General features: G+C 43.7%; 1 protein-coding gene across 1 annotated transcript in view; it reads left to right on the top strand.

Moving 5' to 3' along the window:
• AP3B1 (adaptor related protein complex 3 subunit beta 1) overlaps window positions 1-19,012 on the top strand; it is a 2,578,902-nt gene that overhangs the window by 805,612 nt on the left and 1,754,278 nt on the right. The window contains exons 10-11 of the mRNA XM_044063704.1: window positions 18,408-18,462; window positions 18,547-18,618. Of these exons, the coding sequence (XP_043919639.1) occupies window positions 18,408-18,462; window positions 18,547-18,618 (127 nt within the window). The remainder of the gene's footprint in view (window positions 1-18,407; window positions 18,463-18,546; window positions 18,619-19,012) is intronic.

Below are 19,012 nucleotides of genomic sequence, written 5' to 3'. Positions count from 1 at the left end.
TTCAGCCCTTGTTTGTTTTCCATAAGGGGGTAGATTCTAGAACTTTTTAAAAGGTGGGAACATGGGATACCCACCTGTCTGTGTAAACCTTGGCTGTAGATTGTCCTCAGTGCACATTCTCCCTAAACCCTAGAAAATTGATTCGGATGTTGTTTGTGTTTCACTGTTGCAGTCATTACATTTGGGTAATCTGCTGGTAGGTTGCCCTCAGTTGGCCTGAATTCCAAAGTCTTGGGTCCTGCATCGGTTGCTGTCTCCTCTTCCATGACATCAGGTCTTCAGGGGTATAAAACATGCAGCTGGCACCATTTTCTTTAGTCTTTCTTGCCACGCGGTGCCCGAAGCAGAAGCATTTTGCAAGTGCCTGTCGGCCGACTACTGAAATATTCGAGTTTGCGTTTCATAACCGAAGTCTTCACTAAAGCTAAGTACCCCGTTGGGGAAACTTTTTTCTTGCTCCATACCGATGTCAGAAAGTTAATAATTGTATTACTTGTGGGAAGCAAATACCTCATAAGGATTTCCATTTATACTGTATTCCTTGCCGAGGCCCTGATCACAATGTGCCTGACTGTTGGTTTTGTGCTAGATTTAACCAACGCACTATTAAGCGTCTGTATATTTTTACCTCAAAGTATTTTGGAAACAGATTTAACTACCCAGAAATGTCGTCGGATAGCAATCCGACTACCAGAATACATAAAAAGCGCAAAGAAAAGGACAGAAAAAGGCAGTCGAGATCCAAAACCGATGACAAAGCTTCTAAGCCAGTGGCTGGTTCGCCGGTACTCAGTGAGACGATTTCGCAGCCCCTGATACCCGCTACCTTAAAGTCACAGGCATCTACCAACACCCACATGGAGTCCGGCATGCCACAAGATACTCAGGGTATTGGACCGACGGATGTATCTCCCTCGGATGGGTCCAGAGCCGCTGAGCAGGCACTGGCTTCTGAGGGTGTATTTAGACCTCAACATTTGTATATAAAACCAATGACAGCTGCAAACCAAAAGACAAAAGCAACTTCTAAAGCTAAAAACACTGACGCATGAGCCCACGTGCACAGGCCTCTATGCCTAAAAAACAGATGATCAAAATGGCTGAGGACCTTATTACCTTGATCAGGGGTACCCATTCCCCTCCAGATAAGAGGCCTAGGCAAGACACTTATTATGAATCTTCAGATCAGGTTTCTATTTCTTCTGATTCCTTTTCTGAACAGGAATTATCCATACCTCCCTATGAGGATTCTGATGCAGAGGAGTCTATACCATCTGCCTCTCCTGCTGAGGATTATTCATTTGGAGAAATCTTGCATACTTTGAGGGAGCATTTTCACTGGGAGAATCAAGATTTCTCAGAATCAAAAAAGAGGCTCAGGGATTTCCTTCTTCTCCCTCAGCACAGGCCTTTAGCCATTCCCCCTGTTTTAGACATTGTGGATGATGTGTTTTCGGAGTCAAGCTTGACCCCTGACTACTTACCTCCGGCTCCCAGTAAACCTGACAGATATTACAGGGTCCCTGACTCACATAAATTTTTATTTAGAAACCCTGCTGCTGATCCTGAAACTATTTCACAGGGTCCAAAGGGAATTAAGGCCTCGACAGCAAAAAATCCTGCCCCCTCTGACAGAGATTCAAGGGCACTGGACAGATGGGGAAAAAAGGTTTATACATCTGCAACCTTGGCAATCAGAGCCTTAAACTGTTAATTTCATATGCTTAAGTATCAACAACATGTTATGAGATTGCTGAAACAGAAAATGATGTTGATTTCTGAATGTGCAGAAAATAAAGAATTGCAAGAATTATTGCATGCAGCTGAACAGGTTGGAAAGCATACTTTGCAATGTGGTTTTGACTCCTTAGAGGCCTCCTGCAGGGCTGCAGTTACAGGATCTGTGATCAGGAGACATGCCTGGCTAAAGGAACAAAATTTGCCTGATCATGTTAAAGCTAAATTGCTAGATGCACCTCTACAGCATGATACTCTGGTATTAAGGCAGAAGAGGTTTTAAAGAAAATGGAAGACAAAGCTAAGTCTATGCAAACTGTTAAAGACTTCTTACAAGTGCAGCCACGAATATTCAGTAGGCACTGGCCTACAAAAAATTGGTCCTTTCCTGTGTCAGACAGAGCTCAAAGGGGCAAATCCAGATGCCCTAAGGGTTCCAGATACCAGGTGCAAGATTCATATAGGTCAAAGCAATGGGGCGCTTCTACCTCCAAATCTGGAGGAGATAAAGCGCAAACCTACAGAAAACAGTCACAATTACTTCCCTCTGCCTACACCAAGCACTTATCTTTTGGCAGCACCCTTAGGGGGAAAAATAAAACTTTTTGCTCAAAATTGGCAGTTAATAAACCCAGGGCAAGCGGGTACTAAACATGGTATCACAGGGATACAGATTCCATTTCCACTCTCTGCCAATGACAAACGTCCAGATCTGCCAAAAAATCAATGGGCAGAGGCACAAAAATAGGTTGTGTCCCTCATGGATATGGGGGCCATTCAGCCAGTATCAGAGCAAGGAAAAGGGCAAGGTTTTTACTCAAAACTGTTCTTGGTACCCAGAAAGGACAAGGCCGGGCAGCCAGTACTGGATTTATCAATTTTGAACACATACCTGGACATTCCAAAATTCAAAATGCTGACTTTGCAACAACTTCTGCCAATGCTGGGCAAGAATGCTTGGCTGGTGACATTAGGCTTAAAAGAGGCATACCTGCATGTCCCAGTAAGACAATCGTACAGAAGATATCTCAGATTCAAGGCTGGCTTAATGCATTACCAGTTCTCTGCACTGCCCTTTGGCTTATCTCCTGTGCCTAGGGTCTTTACAAAGTGCCTGGCTCCAGTAATTGCATTTTGCAGACAAAGAAGTATACAAATATATTCTTACTTGGACGACTGTCTCATTCAAGCAGACAACAAGGACATTCTTCTTCGACACCTGGCATTTGTGAAAAGGCTTCTAACATGCCTAGGGTACACAATAAATGAAAAGAAATCACAACTTGGTACCCTCTCAAAAGATCACATTCCTGGGTGCAAGCTTGAATACAACTGCCCAGATGGCTTACCTCACGCCAGGCAAACAAAGGCAACTGACTACTTACTTCAAACTGATGGCAACAAAAACCCAGTTATCTGCAAGACAAATTCTGCAGACTTTGGATTTCATGGCATCCTGCATCCTACTGATTCCATGTGCAAGACTGCATATGAGGAAACTTCAGTGATACCTAAAAAGTTTATGGAGTCAACATTCTCACAGTCTGGAAACAATGATTCCTCTCATTCCCTGTCTGCAACAGGACTTTCTATGGTGGGCAAAGGCATGTCACCAAAACATGGGATGGGCCTTTACTCTACCCCCTGCCAGCCATACCTTAACAACAGACGCATCAGATTATGCCTGGGGGGCTCACATGGCAGGAAGATGCATTCAGGGCATATGGACCCCAAAACAAATGCATCTACATATCAACCAGAAAGAGATGCTAGCTGTTCAAAATGCCCTAACAGCCTTCAAGGACTTGCTTCATCCAGGACAACTACTGATAAAGACGGACAACACCACGGCCATGTGGTATATAAGCAAGCAAGGGGGCACACACTCATACCCCTTTTGCAGATTAGCCATGGCACTGTGGGACACAGCTTTGACCTACCAAATACATCTTCAAGCTCAGTTCCTGCCAGGAAAGCAAAATACTCTGGCAGGCGATTTAAGCAGAAACCTTTTGGATCCTCACGAGTGGAAACTAAATCCACAAGTCTTCAGCATGTTAACAGAGAAATGGGGGAGCCCAGACATAGATCTATTTGCCTCTCCTCAAAATTATCAATTGAAAAGATTCTGCACAAGGACTTATCACATACAGGCATGGAAAGTGGACGCCCTATCCTTCAGTTGGAAAAACCTATCAGTTTACGCCTTTCCTCCTCTGCCTCCTGTTCCCAAGGTCCTCCTAAAAGTCAGACAAGAGAAACCAAACATGATACTAATTGCCCCGGACTGGTCCCACCAATACTGGTACCCATTCCTATGGAACTTGTCTCAATGCCCAGCTTGGACCTTACCTCAAAGATCTCCACTACTGTCCCAGCAAAACAATCAGATCCTGCACAATCAACTACAGACACTGAACCTGGCAGCATGGCTGATCACGTAGTTATACAAACACCACCTCTCAGTAAAGCTGTGATGGATGTCATTTTGGAAGCCAGAAGGCCTAGTACTAGAAAATCTTTTGCTGATAAATGGAAGAGATTCTGTGCTTGGAATCAAGCACAAGGAACTGATAACAGCAGAGCCAAATAATCCTCAGATATTACAATACTTAACTGAGATGCTTGACAAAGGCCTATCTTTCTCATCAGTTAAAATCCATGCCTCTGCCATTTCGGCTCATTACAATACAGAGCCACCAATCTTTTCTCATCCTTTACTAAAGCATTATCTTAGAGGAGCCAAAAATTTAAGGCCTCCTAGAAGATCACCATTACCTGCATGGGACCTCAATTATGTGTTGGAAAAGCTCACCCTGCCTCCATTTGAACCAGCTGCTACCGCTGATATAAAGATCTTATCATGGAAAACAGCTCTGCTACTAGCAATTACTTCAGCAAGAAGAGTTTCGGAGCTACAGGCCCTCATGGCTGTAGAGCCTTTCATCATATTTTACCCAGACAGGGTGTCTCTGAGGACAAATCCTACATTTATGCCTAAGGTGGTTTCCAGTGTGGCTCTTAACCAAACAATTCATCTGCCAACCTTTTATCTAAATCCGCAGAACAAGGGAGAGAGAATTCTGCATTCCTTGGACGTACACAGACAGCTAAGATTCTTCTTGAGCAGGACTAAAGCTCTAAGAAAAACTGAGCAATTGCTAGTGACATTTGCTGCAGGATCAGAAGGAAAGGCTATTTCAAAGCAGACAATTTCAAAGTGGATAAGCCACTGCATACATTTCTGCTACTTACACCATGGTAAACCTGTGCCCAAGGGCATTAGGTCTCATTCCATCAGAGCTGCAGCTACTTCAGCAGCCTTTCTCAGAGAAGTACCAACCAAAGACATTCTAGAGGCTGCTACTTGGAGTTCTGTTCATACCTTTGCAAAGCATTATCATTTGCCTCTCTACTCCAAGTCCAGGGCAGGCTTTTCCACTGCAGATGTTCATTGTGTTACACTGCTGCAGTCATTAAACTTGGGTTATCCTGCCATCAGACAGTCCCGCAGTCGGCCAGAGTTCCAAAGTCTTGGTCCGGCATCGGTTGCTGTCGCTTCTTCCCTGACGTCAGTGCACCAGGGGTATATAAGATGCATCCGATGCCATTTTCTTCAGTCTTTCATGCCGTATGGTGCCCGAAGCAGAAGCAGTTCGCAAGTGCCTGTCGGCCGACTCCTGAGATTTTCGAAGTCGAATTTCAGATCCGAAGTCTTCAACAAAGCTAAGTACCCCATTGGGGAAACTTTTTTCTTGCCTCAGACCAATGTCAGAAAAAGTTAATTGTATTTTTTGTGGAAAGCAAATACCTCATAAGGACATCCACTCTTACTGTATTCCATGCCTAGGCCCTGATCACAACGTCACTAGTTGTCGGTTTTGTGCTAGATTTAACAAACGCACTATAAAATGACGTTTTGATTTTGCTTTGCACTATTTTGGCCAAAGGTTCAATTATACTATGCTGTCGGATCAACCGACAACCGCAATTCTCAAAAAACGCAAAGACAAGGATAAAGACAGGCATCCGAGGTCCAAAACTGACGACGAAGCCTCTTCTAGGCCAGTCGCCGGTTCGCTGGTGCTCAATAAGGCGGTTTCGCAGCCCCTGACACCTGCTACCTCAGAGCCACAGGCCGCCTCCGACTCCCACGTGGGGACAACTAGGCCTCTGGAAACTCAAGGTATTGGGCCTACGGAAACTAATCCCTCAGATGGGTCCGGAGCAGCTGAGCAGGCATCGGCTTCTGAGGGTGTTTTCAGACCTTCACAACTTACCATTAAAGCAACAGCCAAGACAAAAACACCATTAAAGACAAAGAAGCAAGTACAGCATTCTCCTGGACAGTCCTCCATGCCTAAGAAACAGATGCTTAAAATGGCCGAAGACCTCATTACTCTAATCAGGGGTTCCCATCCCCCTCCTGAGAAAAGGCCTAGGCAGGATACAGACTATGATTCCTCTGATCAGGTTTCCATTTCCTCTGATTCCTCTTCAGACCAGGGATACTCTCTACCACCCAATGAGGACTCCGATGCTGAAGAATCTATCCCTTCAGCCTCTCCTCCTGAGGATTACTCTTTTGGGGAAACTTTACATACCATGAGGGAGCATTTCCATTGGGAAAGTCAGCATTATTCAGAATCCAAGAAAAGGCTCAGGGACTTCCTTTTATTGCCTCAGCACAGCCCCCTGGCTATTCCGCCTGTGTTAGATATTGTGGATAATGTGTTCTCTGAATCCTGCTTATCTTCTGGATGTTCTTCGTGTTTCACTGTTGCAGTCATAACTGTAGGGTGCTCCTGCCGGCAGGCAGCCCGAGGTCGGCCAGAATCCCAAAGTCTGGGTCCGGCGTCGGATGTATAAGCTAGTATCCTGACGTCAGTACGCCTTGGTACATAGCCCTCAGCCGACGCCATCTTCTCCAGTCTTTCTTGCCGTGCGGTGGAAAGCAGCTCGCAAAACGTTGGTTGGCGATTTTCGAACAGCATTCTTGATTGTTGTCGGTCCGAAGTTGTTACTTCTCTTCTCAAAGCTAAGTACCCCGTTGAATCTTTTCTTGTTCCTCCGATGTCAGAAAAGTTAATAATTGTATAGCGTGTGGGAAACAAATACCTCATAAAGATTTCCACTCTTACTGTCTACCTTGCTTAGGCCCTGACCACGACGTTTCTTGTTGTCGGTTCTGTGCCAGGTTCAACTCTCGTACTATCAAACGCAGGTACGACTGGGCTTTAAATTATTTTGGCAGACGCTTCAATTACAGAATGTCGTCGGATACTACCGGAGTTCTAAAGAAGCGCAAAGATAAAGACAGGCCTCCGAGGTCCAAACAGGACTCGTTGCAGCTGGAGCCAGCGTCCGGTTCGGCTGTCATCAGTGAGGCGCTTTTGCAGCCCCTGTCGTCCGCCGCTTCTGAACCGATGGCCGATACGGACTCCCATGGGGAGCCATCAAGGCCCACTATTTTAACTGCTGCAGGACCTTCGGACGTCGCTCCTTCAGATGGGTCCGGAACCGCTGTGCAGGTACCGGCTTCTGAGGGGTTTTCAGGCCTACTCACATTACTATTTCAAAGGCAAAGACAAAGACTCCTTCTAAGTCTAAGGTTTCAGCTCAAGCTGCTTCTGAATCCACTCCCAAGACACAAAAACAATTATTGAGGATGGCTGAAGACTTGCTTACAATGATTAGGGTTCTCACCCCCCTCCTGAGAAAAGGCCTCGACAAGATGTTACTCTGGATTCTTCTGACCAGGCCTCTGTCTCTTCTGTTTCTTCCTCTGATCAGGACTATTCCTTCCCCCCTTATGAGGATTCGGATGCTGAGGAATCTTTGCCCTCGGCCTCTCCGCCTGAGGATTTTTCTTTTGGGGAAACCTTGCATGAGATGAGGGAACATTTTCATTGGGAAGGACAGGAATATTCTGCTTCCAAAAGAGGCTTAGAGAATTTCTTCTTCTTCCTCAGCATAGGCCTTTAGCTATCCCTCCTGTTTTGGACATTGTGGATGATGCTTTTTCTGAGGCTAATTTGAATCCTGATTCCATGCCTCCTGCTCCTTCTAAGCCTGATAGATTTTATAGGGTTCCTGACTCTCATTTATTTCTATTTAAGAATCCTTCTGCAGACCCTGAAACTATTTCTCAGGGTTCTAAGGCTGCTAAGGTTGCTACTTCTAAAAATCCTATTCCCTCTGAGAAGGATTCTCGTGCTTTAGACAGGTGGGGCAAAAAGGTATATACTTCTGCTACCCTTTCTGTAAGGGCATTGAATTGCCAGTTTCATATGTTTAAATACCAGCAATTTCTTTTGTCTGTTTTAAAGCAAAAGCTTGCTTCCGTACCTGCTTGTGCAGAGGATAAGGAACTTCAGGATGTTTTGCATGCTACTGAACAGGTTAACAAGCATAGCTTACATTGTGGTTTTGATGCCTTGGATGCTTCCTGCAGGGCTGCTGCCTGTGGTACTGTGATTAGGAGACATGCCTGGCTTCGTGAACAAAGTTTGCCTGAACAGGTTAAGGCTAAGTTATTAGATGCCCCTGTTCAACATGATGTTCTTTTTGGTTCTAAGGCTGAGGAAGTTATTAAAAAGATGGAAGAAAAGGCAAAGTCCATGCAGACTGTAAAAGATTTCTTGCAGGTTCAGCCTCCTAGATTTTCCAGGAATTGGCCCACTAAAAATTGGTCCTTTCCCACGTCTGACAGGCCTCAAAGAGGAAGATATAGACGCTCCAGAGGTCGTGGTCAAGGCCAGACCTCGTACAGATCTAGACAATGGACTGCTTCTTCACCTAGAAGGGGAGAAGACAGATCCCAATCTCAAAGAAAACAAACTCAATGACTCTCTCGGTTGGGCTTCAGGACCTCTTTACCTGGACGCCCCTCTCGGAGGAAAACTGTCTCTTTTTTACAGGAATTGGACTCATATTACCCAGGACAAATGGGTATTGGATGTGATTTTAAAAGGTTACAAGTTCCACTTTCACACTTTGCCAAGGACTCACGGTTGGCCAGATCTGCCAAAACTTCAATGGTCAGAGGCCTTAACTCAAGTGGATGCTCTTCTGGCCATGAGAGCCATAGAGCCTGTTCCACTCTTGGAAATGGGAAAAGGATTTTATTCAAGGCTGTTTCTGGTTCCCAGAAAACAAAACTCTTGGAGACCTATTCTGGACCTTTCTGTGTTAAACACCTTTTTGGAAATTCCAAAGTTCAAGATGCTCACTCTGCAACAGTTACTTCCAATGCTCTCTCAGGACGCCTGGATGATGACATTGGACTTAAAGGAAGCCTATTTGCATATCCCTATCAGACAAGACCGCAGGAAATTCCTCAGGTTCAAGGCAGGTTCGAGGCACTTTCAATTCTCTGTTCTGCCCTTTGGTTTATCTACTGCGCCCAGAGTCTTCACCAAGTGCCTGGCACCAGTAGTGGCTTACTGCAGACTTCAGGGGATTCAGATTTACCCCTATTTGGATGACTGCCTTATTCAGGCAGACAGCAAAGATCTTCTGCTTCAACACTTAGACTTCGTTCAACGTCTTCTTCTCTTACTGGGATTCTCAGTGAACATAAAAAAGTCACATTTGATCCCTTCTCAACAAATGGTATTCTTGGGAGCCCTCTTAAACACAACCTTACAAAGGGCCTACCTCACTCCAGAAAAACAAACTCAGCTGGCTTCTACTTTCAACACCTTGGCAACTCTATCTCAGCTCACTGCAAGGAAATTCCTGCAGGCTCTGGGCTACATGGCTTCCTGCACTCTGTTGATTCCAAACGCAAGGCTTCACATGAGAAAGCTTCAATGGTATCTGAAAAGTGTATGGTCACAGCATTATCACGATCTGGATATTCTGATTCCTCTGATCCCCTGCCTCCAGAAGGAGTTCCTCTGGTGGTCCAGGGCATGCATTTTAAACGAAGGAAAACCTTTTCGTCTCCCTCAACCTACTCAAATCCTAACCACGGACGCCTCTGATTATGCTTGGGGAGCACATTTTCTAGACAATTGCCAGCAAGGAACCTGGACAAAGGAACATCTTCACTGGCACATCAATCTGAAGGAGATGTTGGCAGTTCAAAATGCCCTTTTGGCTTTCAAGCACCTTTTACAACCAGGGCCTCTGCTAATTCGCACAGACAACACCACGGGCATGTGGTACATCAACAAGCAGGGGGGATCTCATTCTTACCCCCTTTGCAGACTGGCTATGAGTTTATGGGACACAGCACTAAATTTGAATCTGCATCTCCAGGCTCAATTCATTCCAGGAAAACAAAATCTTTTAGCAGACAGCCTGAGCAGAAACATTTCAGATCCTCACGAATGGATGCTAGACACCAACTTGTTCAAAAGGATTACTGCAGTTTGGGGATGTCCCCAGATAGATCTGTTCGCATCCCATCTCAATCATCAGCTGCCTCGCTTTTGCACCAGGTCCTTCCACAAAACAGCATGGAGAGTGGATGCCCTGTCTTTCAGTTGGAGAAGTCTGTCTGCATATGCCTTCCCTCCTCTTCCTCTACTGCCTCGGGTACTACTGAAGATAAAGCAGGACAAGCCCAAGTTCCTCATCTTGATTGCTCCAAATTGGCCTTGACAGTTTTGGTATCCGACTCTAAAGCTCCTGTTCTCGGGGCCTCCTTGGATTCTTCCACTGAACCCTTCGCTTCTGTCCCAGCATCAGGGTCAGTTACTACATTCCAACCTCAAGACCCTTTGCTTGGTAGCTTGGCTCTTCAAAGGAATTTGATTGCCTCTAGTCTTCCCAAACAAGTTTTGGATGTTCTTTTGGAAGCTAGACGGCCTAGCACTAGGAAATCTTATGCCTCTAAATGGAAGAGGTTTTCTATTTGGATGCAGGACCGAGGTTCTGATCCTCAGGTTCCTGATCTCTCCTCTATTTTGCTTTACCTTCGAGACTTTTATCTAAGGGACTTTCATTTTCTTCCATTAAGATTCATGCTTCTGCTATCTCTGCGCATTTCAGTTCTGATCCTCCTGTTTTTTCACATCCTTTGGTGAAGCAGTTTTTGAGGGGGGCTAAGAATTTGCGGCCTCCAAGGACCCCTCCGGTCCCTGCCTGGGATCTTAATTATGTTTTAGAAAAACTTACTTTGCCTCCTTTTGAGCCTGCTGCATCTTCAGATATTAAGTTTCTATCTTGGAAGACTGTTCTTTTGTTAGCTTTGCCCTCTGCCAGAAGGGTCTCAGAGTTGCAAGCTCTTATGGCTGTGGAGCCTTACCTTATTTTCTATCAGGACAGAGTATCCTTGAGGACCAATCCTACTTTCATGCCTAAGATGATTTCGAAAGTGGCCTTGAATCAGACAATTCACCTTCCTACTTTCTTTCCAAATCCTCAAAATAAAGGGGAAAGGATTTTGCATTCATTGGATGTGCACAGACAGTTAAGATTTTACTTGGACAAGACTAAAGATTTCAGAAAGTCTAACCAACTGTTTGTTTCCTTTGCCTCCAGTTCACTTGGAAAACCTATTTCTAAACAAACCATTTCCAAATGGATTGCTTATGGGATCAGATTTTGTTACACTCATCATGGTAAACAGTTTCCTGGAACCATTAGAAGTCATTTTACTAGAGCAGCTGCTACTTCTGCAGCTTTTCTCAGAGGAGTACCTACCAAGGATATCTTGGAAGCTGCCACTTGGAGTTCAGTGCATACTTTTTCCAAGCACTACAATCTCCCTTTGTTTTCTAAGTCTAGGGCAGGCTTTGCCTCTGCTGTCTTGCAGGGTATTCTTGCCTCCCCTTCTTCTATCTAAAGCTTCCTCCATCTCTACACTGCTTTGGGATTCCACCCTACAGTTATGACTGCAACAGTGAAACACAAAGAACATAGTACAGTTGTGTACACCTACCATAAATGTAGATGTTCGAGTGTCTTCACTGTTGCAGTCGGGGTTTCCCTCATTCCTATCCCCTCTATTCCTTTTTTGTGGTGCATTTGTGTTTCCTTGTTGGATTCATTTTTGATTTATTGGAGTATTCTGACATCTAGGGCAAGAAAGGCTGGAGAAGATGGCGTCGGCTGAGGGCTATGTACCAAGGCGTACTGACGTCAGGATACTAGCTTATACAGCCGACGCCGGACCCAGACTTTGGGATTCTGGCCGACCTCGGGCTGCCTGCCGGCAGGAGCACCCTACAGTTATGACTGCAACAGTGAAGACACTCGAACATCTACATTTATGGTAGGTGTACACAACTGTACTTTCTTTGCCCCCTGCACCAGCCAAGCCAGATAGGTATTATAGAGTCCCTGACTCTCACAAGTTTCTTTATAAAAACCCTTCTGCTGACCCAGAAACCATTTCCCAGGGTCCCAAAGGGGTTAAGGCTTCCATTGCAAAAATATCCAGTCCCCTCTGATAGAGATTCTGGAGCATTGGCTAGATGGGGGAAGAAAGTTTACAAGTTTCACATGCTTATGTACCAACAATATTTAATGACTTAGTTAAAATAGAAAGTGCTTGCAAGCTCAGAAGCTCCTGACTATAAAGAAATGCAGGATTTATTGCATGCAGTGGAACAGGTTGAAAAACATACTCTGCAATGTGGTTTTGATTCTTTAGAGGCCTCTTGTAGAGCCGCAGTTACAGGTTCTGTGATTCGAAGACCTGCTTGGTTAAAAGAACAGAGTTTACCAGATCATGTTAAGGCAAAATTATTGGATGCTCCTTTACAGCGTGATACGTTGTTTGGTGTTAAGGCAGAAGAGGTGTTAAAGAAAATGGAGGATAAAGCTAAATCTATGCAAACAGTCAAAGATTTCTTACAGGTATAGCCACCTCGATTTAGCAGAAATTGGCCTGCAAAGAATTGGTCCTTTCCAGTGTCAGACAGGCCACAGAGAGGCAGATACAGACGCCCAAGAGGCAGATCTCAACCCCAAGGCTATAACAGACAACGACAGTGGGGTACCTCAACCCCAAAAGGAGGTGAGGACAGGTCTAAACCTTATAGGAAACAGTCCCAATGACTTCCCCCTTCGTATGCCAAGTATTTCCCTTTTGGCAGCCCCCTTAGGGGGAAAACTAGCACTTTTTTCTCAAAATTGGCAAACAATCACCCAAGACAAATGGGTTCTAAATATTGTGTCTCAAGGTTACAGGTTCCACTTTAACACTTTACCAAGGATAAAAGGAATGCCAAACCTGCCACAAAATCAATGGGCAGAGGCTCAAAAACAAATTTCAGCCCTCATGCACGTGACAGCTATTCAAAAAGTACCACAGCAGGAACAAGGACAAGGATTTTACTCAAGACTCTTCCTGGTCCCCAGAAAGGACAAAGCCTGGAGACCCATACTAGACCTTTCAACTCTAAATACTTACCTGGATGTTCCGAAATTCAAAATGTTGACACTATAGCAGCTTCTTCCCATGCTGGGCAAGAAGGCTTGGCTTGTTACTCTAGACCTCAGAGGCATACCTGCATGTCCCTATCAGACAAGATTGCAGAAGATACCTCAGATTCAAAGCTGATACAATGCACTACCAATTCTCTGCACTGCCCTTTGGCTTACCTACTGCGCCCAAGGTCTTTGCAAAGTGCCTGGCACCAGTAATTGCATTTTGCAGACAAAAAGGAATTCAAATATATCCATACCTGGATGACTGCCTCATTCAAGCAGAGACAAAGGACATTCTTCTACAGCATCTGGCGTTTGTAAAAAGGTTGCTAATTTGTCTAGGGTACACAATAAATGAAAAGAAGTCAAAACTAGTGCCCTCACAACAGATTATATTCCTGGGTGCCAGCTTTAACACAACGGCCCAGATGGCTTATCTCACGCCAGACAAACAAGGACAACTGACTCAATATTTTCAGTTACTGGCAAAAAAGTCCCATCTCCCTTCTAGAAAAATTCTGCAGGCCCTGGGATTCATGGCATCCTGCATACTGCTAATTCCATATGCCAGACTGCATATGAGGAAATTACAGTGGTACCTAAAAAGTGTTTGGACTCAACACGCTCACAGTTTAGAAGCAGTAATACCAATAATTCCCTGCCTACAACAGGAGTTTCGATGGTGGGCTCAGGCATGTCACCTCAACAAGGGTCAGCCTTTCACTCTACCCACAGCCAGGCAGACTCTTACAACAGATGCTTCGGATTACACCTGGGGAGCACACATGGCAGGAAAATGTATCCAGGGCAAGTGGACCACAGACCAAATGCATCTTCACATCAATCAAAAAGAGATGTTGGCTGTTCAAAATGCCCTAACAGCTTTCAAGGACCTTCTGCATCCAGGACAATTACTATTAAAGACAGACAACACCACAGTAATGTGGTACATAAACAAGCAAGGGGGCACTCATTCTTATCCCCTATGCAGGCAAGCCATGACCTTGTGGAACACAGCTCTAACTTATCAAGGTCATCTGCAAGCACAATTCCTGCCAAGAAAGAAAAATACTCTGGCAGACAGTCTAAGCAGAAATATCATGGACCCTCACGAATGGAAATTGAATCCACAAATCTTCAGCATGGTATCGCAAAAATGGGGTTCCCCAGACATAGATTTTATTGCCTCCTCACTGAATTGTCAACTACAAAAATTCTACACAAGGACTTACCACACACACGCATGGAAAGTGGATGCTCTTTTGTTCAGCTGGAAAAGCCTAAAAGTTTACGCCTTTCCACCACTGCCTCTCCTTTCAAAGGTACTCCTAAAAGCCAGACAAGAAAAACCACAGATGATCCTGATTGCTCCAGACTGGCCACACCAGCACTGGTACCCAATCTTAAAGAACTTGGCTCAAGGCCCACCATGGATTTTGCCTCAATTTTCTCACCTTCTGACTCAACAAAACAATCAGATCCTGCACGGTCAGCTCAATACCCTAAACCTGGCTGCATGGCAGATTCATTAGCCATACAGGCAGCACCTCTTTCTAAAGCTGTTATTGATGTCATTTTGGAGGCCAGGAGGCCTAGCACCAGGAAATCTTACTCAGAAAAATGGAAGAGATTCTTTGCCTGGAACCAGGCTCAAAGCCTTGACCCTCTTGTCCCAAACATTCCTCAGATTTTACAGTGCTTAACTGAGATGCTGGACAAAGGCCTATCCTTCTCATCAATTAAGATCCACGCCTCTGCCATTTCAACACATTACAACACGGATCCTCCTTTATTCTCTCATCCCTTGCTAAAGCAGTACCTCAGAGAGGCAAAAAACATAAGACCGCCCCAGAGAGCACCAACACCAACTTGGGACCTCAATTTTGTTTTGGAAAAACTGACCCTGCCACCTTTTGAGCCAGCCAATACAGCCAATCTAAAATTTTTATCATGGAAAACAGCTCTGCTCCTGGCAGTAACTTCAGCACGAAGAGTCTCAGAGCTACAGGCATTAATGGCAGTGGAACCTTTTATAATTTTTCGTCAGGACAGGGTTTCTTTAAGGACAAACAACACCTTTATGGCAAAGGTGGTATCCAGTGTGGCTCTTAACCAAACCATCCATTTGCCAACTTTTTATCCAAACCCCCAGAATAAAGGGGAGAAACTTCTGCACTCTTTGGACATACACAGAAAGCTACTCTTCTACTTGGACAAAACAGAAGCTTTCAGGAAAACTGAGCAACTGTTTGTAGCATATGCTGCAGGATCACAGGGAAAGGCTATCTCAAAACAGACTATCTCCAAATGGATAGGACACTGTATTCGTTACTGCTACACACAGCATGGAAAATCAGTCCCTAATAACTTTAGGCCACATTCTACCGGAGCAACAGCCACTTCAACAGCCTTTCTTAGAGGAGTACCAACCAAGGAAATTTTGGAGGCTGCAACTTGGAGTTCAGTGCACACCTTTACCAAGCATTACCACTTGCCTCTTTACTCTAAATCCAGAGCAGTGTTTGCCACTGCAGTTCTGCAGGGCCTCATAGCCTGTCCTATCTCTTTATAGACCAGCCACCCAACCTTAGCTTAAGGAATCTACCCAAGTGTAATGACTGCAGCAGTGCAACACGATGAACATAGTACAGTTTTGTACCTACCATAAATGTAGATGTTCGAGTGTTCACACTGCTACAGTCCAGGTTACCCTCCATCCATCCCCTCTGTCCTAGCTGGACTTATCTATACCTTTCTGTCCTATACAATCTTTGTGGTATATTTTCTTGTAACTGAAGGTATTGTGTTTATTTTATATATATATATATATATATATATATGTTTTATTAGCAATATGTATTGCCTACCTACTTGGGGGCACCTGACATCTGGGGAAGAAAAACTTAAGAAAATGGAGTCGGATGCATCTTATATACCCCTGGCGCACTGACGTCAGGGAAGAAGTGACAGGAACTGACGCCGGACCAAGATTTTGGAACTCTGTCCGACTGCAAGACCGCCTGACGGCAGGATAACCCAAGTGTGATGACTGCAGCAGTGTGAACACTCGAACATCTACATTTATGGTAGGTACAAAACTGTACTTGGGCCTTATAGCCACACCTAATGCTGTTTAGCTCCAGCCTCCCAACCATAGCTTTGGGATTCTACCCAAATGTAATGACTGCAACAGTGAAACACGAAGAACATAGTACAGTTGGTGTACACTTACCATAAATGTAGATGTTTGAGTGTATTCACTGTTGCAGTCCAGGTTACCCTCCCGCCATCCCCCTGTCATTCTGGAGCTTATCTATCCTTCTCTATCTTCTGTAACCTATGTGGCGTATTTGCTTGTAGATGAAGGTAAAGTTTATATTGATGCATGTGTATATATATATATATATATATATATATATATATATATATATATATATAAATATATCATTTTTTTTGCTACCTTTTTGGAGGCACCTGACATCTGGGACAAGAAAAACTAAAGAAAATGTCGTCGGCTGCATGTTTTATACCCCTGACGACCTGACGGAAGAGGAGAGAGCAACCGACGCAGGACCCAAGACTTTGGAATTCAGGCTGACTGAGAGCAACCTGCCAGCAGATTACCCAAATGTAATAACTGCAACAGTGAATACACTCGAACATCTACATTTATGGTAAGTGTACACAACTGTACTTTATGTGCTCTTGCTGACTCTGATCCTACATTCTTGACCCTTTCTGTTTAAGCTTTGGCAGTCGTCCAGTATAGTATTGTGCTATTGAAGCAGTGTCTTTTTATACTAGGAAATCTTCATGCTTCAACAGATGCACATTGCATTTGAAGGCACCCCAAAGCTTTTATATACTGACTGGACATTTGATCCTTTGCAGGATGCAGCCCATACAGCTTTATGCTACAGTAGGGTCTACTTCATTTAATCAAATGGCTGCAACGTCAAAGACCAAAACCTCGAAATTCCACAAAACAGCCATAATATCGAAGACCAAAACATCAATAACAATATGTCACACTACTGATAGCATCACTAGTCCCTACTATTACCTAACACAACAGCCGTACTAAAAAACTGCATATTAACCTTCTCTACATTTTTGCAGGGGGCCTCCACCCCCTACATCCCCAACAAATGAAATATACTAACTCAGGGATCGCACTACAGTGGAGAAAATGTACATTTCCCTATCCCAACTGTACTGCGATTTCCAAAACTTGCACACACGCAGCCGTTCCCTGAACAACACACCAAAACACATCCAACATACACGCACCCCTCCTAGTAACTTATCCCGTCAGTTTAACTGCCACCGTTCTTTAAACCTTATAAAACTACTCCTAAAATAAAGTTTCACTTACCCGTTTCTCACAAACTAAAGTAAAAATATCCACATACCATATTGCAGCACTGCACGTTACCTCTGCCATATTGCCTCCATACACAGCAAAATGTCTTAGAGACGCTATATATTAAAACACTACAGCACTAATATATAAACAAATTGAACTTTAAGACACTCAACTTTTTAAAATTTTAATCGTTTGAGACTTAGATATTTTGGTCTTGACATTCTATAGTTCAGTATTTTGGTAAGTCAGGTAAATAAATGGAATCCATTACAGCAACATTGATTTCTCTGAACATCTACTGTTATGGTAAGTTTCCGTACAACTGTAATTTCCTTTATCGTCTGGCAGAATACAGCACTAAGTTTTTTTTTTTTTTTGTTATGTAAAAGTAATTGCTAGCTGGAATCATTACCTATATAATATAACATTGTGGAAGCAGTTAATTTTTTTTTTTGGGGGGGTGCAAGGGGAAATATAGGACTTCATGCCTTGCAGTACCATTTGTCATCCTTTACTGGAGAACCTATGAAGTAGAATTGTTGCAATTAATGATTTTGGTTTTGCTGTGAGACTATATGGTGTAATAGCTATAATTTTGGTTAATACAGGAAAAAAGAACCGACATTTTTTGGTTATTTGTGGTTGTATTGCAATGGTGAATGCTAGTTGAACAATTGACCTGCATGTGATGATATTGCTTGTTTTCTTTTTCTACAGGATTTTTAAAGTCTTGCTACTTCTAAGTTGTACACATCTTCGTCCCATGTAATACACATCTGTATCATTATCCCGTTTATAAATGTTATGGTGCCTGTGCACGTCATATTTTCTGAAATGTGTTTTATTAAGCGTGTTCTGTGTTATCAGATTGCATTGAACTGTGTTGCATATAAATGACCTTGTTCTGCTTCAATTCTAGGGAAGTCCAGTACATTGTCTTGCAGAACATCGCAACAATGTCTCTTCAGAGTAAGGTAGGTGCAGCTTTAATGTTAAAGAAATGCAATGGGTCACAGGGTAGAGATCAGAAATGATAATTTCTTTCTCTTTTTTGTTAGGGTATATTTGAGCCTTATCTGAAGAGCTTCTATATCAGATCAACTGACCCAACCCAAATCAAAACTTTAAAGGTAACATTTAGTTTTAGCATTAATGAAAGAAAAAAAAATCAGTGTTTACATTATTACTGCTTTATTTAGCATACTAGCTGAGGTGCCGGCAGCTGATATACAGAAAGTAATCCAACTCAACAGATGTCTGGAGAATAGGGTCTCATATGGTGGGAGTTAGTACTTAGGATTCAGATCCAGTGCAGCTCATAATTGTACTAAGGTCAGTTGCTGGAAGGGAAAGATGCATTGCAGTTGAGAGAGTATAACAAATAAATTTGTCTTTTTCGGTCTACTAAAATACATCATTAGTGTAAACTAATGCATAAAGATCAGAAAAAAATAGTAAGCCATAGAAGAGTAAGTGATAAGATTTAGTATTTTGATTCCTACCTCCCACTTCATTCAGCCAGGG

Source organism: Protopterus annectens, chromosome 2.part2 (assembly GCF_019279795.1).
Source record: "Protopterus annectens isolate FY-2018-M chromosome 2.part2, PAN1.0, whole genome shotgun sequence".
NCBI lineage: Eukaryota > Metazoa > Chordata > Ceratodontiformes > Protopteridae > Protopterus > Protopterus annectens.
Note: the sequence above shows the minus strand (reverse complement) of the source record. Positions and strands in the feature narration are given on the sequence as shown.